This window comes from Adelges cooleyi, unplaced genomic scaffold (assembly GCF_023614345.1).
Source record: "Adelges cooleyi isolate 19-005CV unplaced genomic scaffold, UGA_ACOO_1.1 ACOO_flye_CR_arks_rails_tigmint_CR_PRNA_2, whole genome shotgun sequence".
Lineage (NCBI taxonomy): Eukaryota > Metazoa > Arthropoda > Insecta > Hemiptera > Adelgidae > Adelges > Adelges cooleyi.
The window spans coordinates 1,576,055-1,585,679 of NW_026095860.1; the positions used below are offsets into that span (position 1 = coordinate 1,576,055).

General features: G+C 28.6%; 1 protein-coding gene across 1 annotated transcript; it reads right to left on the bottom strand.

The window, feature by feature from the left end:
• Positions 1–1,510: 1,510 nt before the first annotated feature.
• Positions 1,511–5,997, bottom strand: LOC126833903 (kelch-like protein 2). The gene is made up of 11 exons (XM_050565484.1): positions 5,704–5,997; positions 5,197–5,329; positions 3,888–4,119; positions 3,637–3,812; positions 3,445–3,553; positions 3,203–3,356; positions 2,964–3,058; positions 2,546–2,863; positions 2,331–2,480; positions 1,929–2,166; positions 1,511–1,864 (listed from the first exon to the last, which is right to left on the bottom strand). Exons 2-11 carry the CDS (start codon positions 5,244–5,246, stop codon positions 1,680–1,682), a joined length of 1,707 nt encoding a protein of 568 aa, XP_050421441.1. The 5' UTR covers positions 5,247–5,329; positions 5,704–5,997; the 3' UTR covers positions 1,511–1,679.
• Between the last annotated feature and the right edge of the window lie 3,628 nt (positions 5,998–9,625).

Consider the following 9,625-nt stretch of genomic DNA (forward strand, 5'->3'; position numbering starts at 1 on the left):
CAGTCATTCGGGGAACCGATGCGTATAAATATAGCTTCATATCGTCAGCATAACATAGTAATTTACAGTTAGCTAAATTATGAATAATACCGTTGACAAGTAAAGAGAACAAAATGGGAGATAAATATCCACCTTGAGGAATCCCAGACGAAGTCAAGGATAAATTTGACTCAACTCCAAATAGTTTGACCCATATATTATGTCTATTGCTGAGATAAGAATAGTGAACCAGGTTAAGAGTGGTTCACCGAATCCAGATTTTCTAAGTACTTTAATTAGTATACCATGATTTACTAAGTCGAAGGCCTTTTTAAAATCAGTATATAATACATCTACCTGAGATTTTTGGCTGAAAGCACTGAAAATCTCATTACTCCAGGTTATTTCAGGCAAATTATAATCTCCACAACAAATAAAAGTATGACTAGGATAATTCCGAATAACATACTCAACAGATTCAGCGTGGGCATCAAAAGTACAAGAGGCGGAGTTAGGAGGAATATATACAGCACCAATTATGGATTTTTTTTTGAACCCAACGTGAATTCTACAAATAATTGCTCAACATTAAGTATAACATTATGCTTGTTCCACAGTACTGCCTTTTTTTTTTTTTGTCATTCTATACATATTTATAATCTATTTAAATTATTATTAACGCCATTATTATTGGTATTATGTTATAGTAGTAAGTGTTTACAAACTCATCATAAGCTTTTTTCTATGTATAGTTGGCAAACTATAAATATATATTACTATAATTTTCAACGATTGTAGGTTTTACTTGAGACTTAAGCCCAAAGGGTCATAAGGATACGGGTAAATATTGAGTTGGATCAGTGAAACTTTTAGGGCCTTTTTTTCACCCATTAGAACAGCTCGAGATCTTGGGAGAATAACTATTCGAAAAGTCCAAACTAAGGGACACCCTAGTATATATAAATTTTATAATTATTTTTGAAGGTATACCTAAATGTGTAACGCAACAGTTGATACTGATACTGTTTGATTAACTTTATATATTTTTAGTCATTATATTTATGTACTGTTACACATTTACATACCTTTAAGATATTGTGAAAAAAAAAACGTTTTACCGTCAGTTTAACAGTCTACAAACGTGTACAGACTGTTTTGATATGGTAGATGGTAAAATAATAAGGTAAAAATCAATAACAGGGCGTGTACCTTACAGTTATTAAATCAATATACATAAATACAAATTTTAATGATAAAACTACTACTTGAGCGAACCGACCCTCCAAAAAGCCACATTTTCAGCTTTCCATATAGATCTATCACGATAAGTCCTCAAATATAAATTATACATTTATTTATAATTTTGTCTCATAGTATTTTATTCTAGAATTATTTCTGCCATCACAGATTAACACCAATTAGACAATAAACACACAAAAAAAAACGTTACTTTTATCATTTATATAAATATATAGTTCTAATGAATGTATTTAAGATATAATAACAAATTGGATTTAATTATTAAAAAGTAATATTATAAGTGAATGCCATTATACTAAAACAGTATTATAACAAAACGTTTCAAGTTCTTCTAAGGTATTAAGAAATACAAATAAAAATCAACAACAAAATGTGTAAATAATTTTAAGACTAAATTGAATTCACAAAAAGGTATTATTAAAAAAAAAAAAAAAAAAGTATCACAATTGAATACCATAGGATTTAAGAGTAATATCATTAAAAGTAATGATACGACTAGTGTGGGTTGATACATTTACTCTGTCAACCAATTGCCATTGATTTTTTCCTCTGTCATATCTTTCACAATGAAGTTGTCCACTATTATTCCCAATCACGAATAAGTCGTTTCTCATGATACCAACACCTGCATTTGTTAACATTTATGAGTAAAAAAAATGTATTATATACTTGATTGAATATGTACAGACTTGAGCCATCACAATCCCCGTTCATTTCAGGCACTTCGTCCCATTTGAAATGATGTAAATCGAATTTAAAAACTCGACGAGGTGTATGAAAACCACCAATGAGATAAACGACGTTCTCTATTCTTGACACATCCATGTTTACAATACAAATCGGCATAGGATCGAGTTGTCTCCAGTGTTTTTTTTCAAAATCATAGTACTCTACGGTTGCAAGATAATTATCATTTCTTCCACCAAACTACACAAAACAATAAAACTTGATTAAAATGCTTACAAACCATAATAGCTTGTTACTACATTAATATATTTTTTTATTTTTTTGTAATACAAATTAATAAAGTATACGCAGAAACTTGCTTAGTAGTAAGGCATGGTATTTATGGTTAAGTTGTGTTTACTTACAACATATAATTTATTATTAAATACTACAGCACCGCAGCCGGATCGTGCAGTGGGCATTGGTTCAGTGATTTCCGTCCATACTTTTGAATTTGTATTATAGTATTCTACAGAATTCAAAAAACCAATACATAAACTATCACAGCCTCCAACCTGAATAAAAAAAAATTTCCTTTTTAATAATGTGTTATGTTAACTACAATGAAATTAATACATACGACATATATGTACTGCTTGTATGTACAAACAGCAAAGCCTATTCGAGGTCGATTTAATGGCCTTGTAGAGACCCATTGTTTTGATTCTGACTTAAGATCAAGCTCGTCTACAAGAGTTGCCCGTCGACCAGTCTCATTTAAACCACCAATGGAAAGTATTATCCCATTTTCAGAGACTACCATCTTTGAGCCTTTACGGGAAGGCAAAAAAAATGAATGATCGCTCGATTTCCATCTTAAGTCATTGTCATTTCTAATATCCATATACTTCACACAGGAACTGACATTGTTTGATTGACCAGTAATTGCAAAAACAATCTGAATACACATATTATATACAAATGTCAGGTGATACAATCACATAACTAGTAAAATTGATGTGTACCTATAACAGTCTAGTTTAAAAATGTCTACATACATTTGGCGATTCAATTTGAGTACATCTTCCTAAAGTATATGATGGTTTTGAATTGTTGTAAGTATTTATCATATATTCTACTATGCCTGTCATAACTAATAAAGCATAACAATAATAATATTTATTTAAAGACACATCAATAATATATTCCACCTATAGACACTATTTTATGTACAAATAAGGGGCAACATGTTAGATCAAATGCAGCCCCGATTGGAATTTCAATAATATATACTTACCATCATTATTATTTCTCACTAATGGTTCATTATAAATCCTTTGTAGTCCTTCTTTTGAAATTAAAGCCAAACGTAAATATTTCATAAGAACCGGTAGCAAGTCATTACGTTCATCTGTGTTATAGTGTATCCAACCAATGATAAAATCAAATATCTAAAATAAAAATTAATAAATAACTGTAATAGAACCAAAATTAAAATCAAGTAATTTTTTATCTTTTCTTAAGTCACAATAATTTTACCTTTTCCTCAGAGTCGATTACTAAATCATCACGTGCAATAAACTCGACAACATCATCAAACTCATAGCCATAAAGTGTTTCTAATGCTTGATCCGAATTCACAATTGTACTAAAAAAAAAATCTTTGTTTTATTGAATAGTTGAATATTTAAAAAATTGTTGCGAACACATTTGTCGCACCTGATTACTCACGTGAAATGGTTTAAAAAATATGACCAACAAAAATTGTAAATCTTTTCGTTTGATATTAATTTGGAAGTTTTCATAAAACTCACACAAATTGTAGGATTTATGTTTTCTTTAATATGTTTAAAACATAACTCTTTTATATGATTTAGACCATACATATTAGCAGCCATCAACAGTTTCTAAAAAAATTAATAACAAGTAATTAAAATGGAGTAATATTTTATAAATTGTATATCCTATTGCATATTTCCTACTTCACAATTATTTTCTTTAATATCCAGTTTACAAGTGTATGCAAATTTCACCACCAATTCTAAAATTTCAGAATCTATTTCTTTTATAAAAATCTCATTTTCGTTTCTTTCTTTAAACTGCCCGCTGAACATCGTATAAAATACATGACTCGCAGAAGCCAATATATTTCTGTGAGCTTCTATTTTTAAGCCTTCATCGGTAACCAAGGTTACATCACAAAATTCTTTTTCCCTAAAAAAAAGTATTCGTATTAATTTATTTACTTGCATTAGTAGTTATAAATGACTATAAGATTCATATTTTTAAAAAAAATTTCTGAAAAGCAATACTAAAATATACAATAAGTATACATAAATGTGGAATGAAAACCTTTGTTTTCTTAGTATCTTAAAATACTGTTTTTAAAAAAAAATATTTTACTTATAATTATAAGAATTAAATAAATATTGATAATAATGTTTAAAAACCCCTTTTTTTCTCGCTTTTTTATAGTGTAAACCAAAAAAATTAAATTAGACAAAGCTTTTGAAATAGCCAAAGTATCGGTTCTGATATTTAGATTATGTAATAAAATGATACAACATTTTTAAATGAATGATTTGAATTAAACGATTCAATTAGCATAATTTGTTTTTTATTTACAAAAAAAAGTACATTTTCAATTATTGTTTCATCTAATATAATATTAATTAAGGTATTATATATATATATATACTTAAGATTTATTAAATTCATAAGAAATTTGTTTTATTATGTTTTTATAAAATGTGATAGCAATTTTTCAAAAACAATATTTTGTTGTCTTGAAACTCTGATAACTTCAAAAATAGTTATCCAAAATTGGTTATCAACCAGTCAAAATCTTAATTACATTATTCTTATTTTAAAAAGTTAACGAAATTAATGCGATACTATTTGCATTTCAAAAATAGGTATCAAAAAAACTAATTTGGTAGAGATACATACAAAAAAAATTGTAAAAAATTGAACTGGAATCAATACTTGATATCTGACAATACAAGTGATATCGGTTTTTTTTGGAAACCGATGTTTGGACCATAATAATCAATGGCCAGTAACATGTAATATTGGTTTTATCGGGTATCGGTTTGTGATATCAGTTTATGGTTTTTGCAAAAAATTTTGATATTGAGTGGATCACGATAAAATGGTCATTTGTATATATTGAAGTAAAAGTTGCATACCTACACCCCAGGAATCGCTATATTATTTGAAAGGGCAAAATAAAAATACAAACATTATTCGGTAATAAATAATACCTACTTGTACAATTACACTCATACTTACTCATAGAATTGGTAAATTTTTTCGAAGTGCTCTTGCATAATAACTTCCATAATTGTTTTGGGTGTATTACACTATAGATTATAAATGTAGCTTTTCTGTGTTTGATTGTTAACTAATTGCAAAATTAGCTTATCTAAAACACACATAAGATGCGAAATACAATTTATTTTTTATTAAAAAGACAAGGGAAAATAAAAAGTTTATAATCAAACACATTTAATTTATTTAAAGTAGATGAATAACACAAAACTACAAGTATGACTTGTAGGTTAGAAGCTAACACGATAAAGATTAAAGCTAGACAATAGACCATTTTGCCGACCAGATTAATTTAAAGTAGCGTTGATCTTGTACTACTCGACTTAACTCCGAGTAAATAATAAGTAATAAACAAATACATATAGATTATGATTCTGTTTATTCCCAAGCAGTATTCCAAGTCAATGAAAGACAGAAAACACGGCAATAGTGTAAATAAATTAGAAATACAAAACGGTAGGTACTCACACAACGTAGAGCCGTAAACCGCTGTCCAGGGCTGCTACTTAAAATGTATAGTAAATAAGTTACAGACAAGACAATACTCAATTGTAACTCAATAACTAAACACGACGCAATACGTTAGGTATTTATCACAGAATTCGGCCAAGTTATTATGATTAAAATCTGATTTTTACGAATCGGACCCGTAGGTACAATAATTAAAACAAATTGTTCCTATGGCCCTGAATATCTAATTGAACTTGAACTATTTATAATTTACAGATTGAAGAGAGTGCATAAATAAATCACAACTAGGTATTACCAACAACACAAATGGTATTTAATAATAATTTTGATTTTAATGCAAATTGCACGACAACGCTAAAATGTTTTAGACAGATAACAGATTTGTGATAGTGTGTGTGTTTGTGTGATAACGAGTGGTTGCCACAGGTGGAAGTAAACTGTCGCGCCTTTTTTGGAGGCAATCAGATGAAATTTCCAACTCAGGTAGGAAATTGTTCGCAATGTGTTCAAACTATAGTGTATAACTATATTAATAGGTACAACGATGAGGATTCTGTATTTTTTTTACAGAATACAATGGTCGTTTTTATAGAAAAATTTAATTTTGTTCACATCAAACAAATTTCGCGCGAATCAAAACCCAAGTGTCTCAGAATTGTTGTAAAATAATCAAACTTTCATAGTTGATACCAGCAATTTTTTCTGTGCTAAAGATTTTTAAAATTGTTGATAACTCAATGCACTATTATTTAATAACTTATTAAAAATTACTAAAAATATCCTAATTTTAAAATTAGGTAGGTATACAGAAAAAAAAATGTTCAAATAAATCATCGGATATTATTAAAAATTTATAAATTTCAACGAATATAATAATAAAACTTAGTAGTAAGTAAAAAAATATGGGAGGTCCAATGTTCACATATAAAAATATAAATACCGATAAAAGCCTGGTAACTAATGACAATTATGTGCTTATAAATTACATTTTAGTGTTAGGATGGATACGATTAGGGTTGATAGACGATAGTCTGTCTATAAAATGATTGTGACAATCAAAAACAAAAAAATTTAAGTAAATATCTTATGACTTCAGACTTAAGAGTATTATCATTAAAATTAATCAAATAAATAATATTTTAGTGCAGGGTGATTCATTTAACGCATGACACTGGTTTTCTTTAAAAATAACTACAATATTGTATTAATAGTTGATGTTATTATACAAAATTGAACAATATTGAAATTCGCATCGTTTTGGTAGAGTACTATCGACTTTTTTGAAAATTGAATGGTAACGTATACATTAATTCCTTAACATTTTAAATTGGGAAAAATTTACTAAACATGTTGACCGGTCGACAAGTAGTATTGAATAATTATTTTTTAAGTTATAAGTGTATATTTAGTTTCTTACACGAAAACACAGTATAAGTGTTATTCATTGAAATAAGAAGAAAACATATTATTTTGTTGTGATGTTTTGTAGGCTTGTTCAAACAGTTACATGATAGTCATACACCGTTTGCACTAAATAGAATATACCTATAATATTTTTTTGAATTCTGTCTACAACGATTTTTTTCCAACGTGTGCAGAACCCTTCACCGCAGAGGCCCAAATTTAGGTTTCCAATTGAAATATTGGGTGTAAAAACACAATTATTTGTTTTTGGCGTTTTATTTTTCTCGGTTTCGTACCGAAGTGAATAACATATGAATAATAGCTCACACAAAAACACATTTCTAAATCAATACACAACCACAAAAACAATTTTACAAACTTGCAAACTAGCACACGATCAGGGCCGGACTTAGAGGGGGCGTGGGGGGGTTTGACACCCCCCCACTCGGAAAACTCAAGTATACCTAGTCGACACATTCGGAACAAAAAGTCGGTAAATATTATAACCCCCATAAAATTATACAAATAACATGTTTGTTATTTTTATTTTATAAAAGTAGGTAGGTACATAATTTTTATTGGAATCTGGCGACTGAATAGTGAATAGTCGGCATACGGACGACCATACGAAAATATAATTTTAGTTTTTAGTAAAAAAAAAATAATGTACTTTCGATTATTCCCGATTTTGCAGAAGTATTATTATTTGTTTATAATAACTGTGGTGTATATTATATCAAACGATGTTCAGTCATGGGACCTATTGGTCTATTGTAAACAAACATTCTATCCCTGTATAAGTATATTATTTTATTTTAGTTTTAAAACTCTAAAAGATTCCCTACTATAAAAAAAAACCTACTCTTCTGTTTTAGACATATCACATAACCCATAGTATTAAGTCTGCAGGCAAAGAGTTAGCGGGTTTATTTTTGCTTGACCCGTGTGCGCGTGTAAAATAATAAGTATTGGTTATAAATGTGTGTAATCTAATATGTATATATATATATATATATATGGTTAGAGAATGAATATGTAACACCAAGGAGCTGCTAACAATCCTTTTGAGCCTGCCCGAGTAAATTTTGAACAAATGAGATGGATACGTATTTTTAAGGCCTATGAGAGCTCCTTGGTACTACTTCACTATGTCTTGTTTCTTCTTTATTACTATCGTTGCGGTGGGATATTACCTACTATAATATCCTACTATACTATATATATAGCGAGCAGGGAGCAGACATGAGCATTATTTTTAATAGTGTACCTAACTAAAATAAAAATAAAATTGTATTTAGATAATAACTCATAAAAAAATAAATTTTTGTTTTTATTTCAAAGATGTTAATAATAATTTTGAAAACAATGTTATTATGTTTTATAAAATTATTTAAAATATGGCTATTTGGATTATATCTCGGTTGAATTGCAGTTTCAACTGCAATACGTTATAATTATGTTAAATGAATTCAAACATTTTTAAAATAATACTTTTAATGTAGCGCTCAAATTGTTTTAGTATTGGTGACTGAGATCTGAACATTTAGTAATAAATACATTTGTTGGCTGCCTAAAATATTTCTATGCTCCGAAAAACATTTTAAAAATCAAAAAATCTAGTCACAATTTATAAAAATATCACATCATTATCATTTTTCTTCTTCTTATTCTTTTAAAAATAATAAAAAATGACCCTCACGATTTTAAACTCCATCAGAGATATTCTCGATATAATTGATTTGGAAGAAATAACAAGGAAATAGTCCGCATCAAAAAAACGCCATATTTAAGTTTAACTTTTGATGGTTTTTTTACTATCTAAATTTGTTTGTATTATTAATACTTAAAAAAATAATAATTCAAAGTTAAAAAAAAAAATAATTTTCAACAATTATTAATTCCCATTAATTATAGCAAAAAATTGTGACTTGTGTTGTAAAATGTCATAAAATATTTACGAAAGTACCCAAATATTTTAGTCGGCAATTAAAATTTTAAAGTCGGCATCTTCATTTTGACACCCCCCTTGCATATTTCTTAGCACCGGCCCTGCACACGATAGCGCTTGTTGAAGAATAATATGAAATCAAAGTACTATTCAAAGTGAAATAATGTGTAGGATTAATTTTCGCACTCTTGAATTGTTCTTACATAAATCTTATTTAAGCCAACCCAATACCAATGTGGTTGTGGCCAGCCAGAATATGTTTTTCCACAACTCTCGCTCTCTCACTACATATACAATTAATATACATACATACCTGGACTCACTAGAAACCTGGTTAAAAAATTGTAAAATACAATTAAACGAAACAATATCAGCTCGCGTCACACTGTGTCTTTAAATGAAACTCCCATACCCATTTGATGCTCTCAAATCAAATATTTAGGCTTAATTTTGAACAAGCTCCTAACCTGGCCACCACATTTAAAGCACTCAACTGTCGACTAGATAAGCTTCGACCTCTTCTACAGTAAAAAATACCAATAAAAAACAAGCTCCCTTTTAACACTA

What these genes read in the sequence shown, in the direction of transcription:
- LOC126833903 (XM_050565484.1), bottom strand. Translation starts at nt 5,246, where the DNA reads ATGGAAGTTATTATGCAAGAGCACTTCGAAAAAATTTACCAATTCTAT. An exon ending in AAAATTTACCAATTCTATGA is followed by an intron (nt 4,120 to 5,196) that starts GTAAGTATGAGT and finishes ACTTTTTTTTAG; the next exon opens with GGAAAAAGAATTTTGTGATG. An exon ending in CGGGGATTGTGATGGCTCAA is followed by an intron (nt 1,865 to 1,928) that starts GTCTGTACATAT and finishes TAACAAATGCAG; the next exon opens with GTGTTGGTATCATGAGAAAC.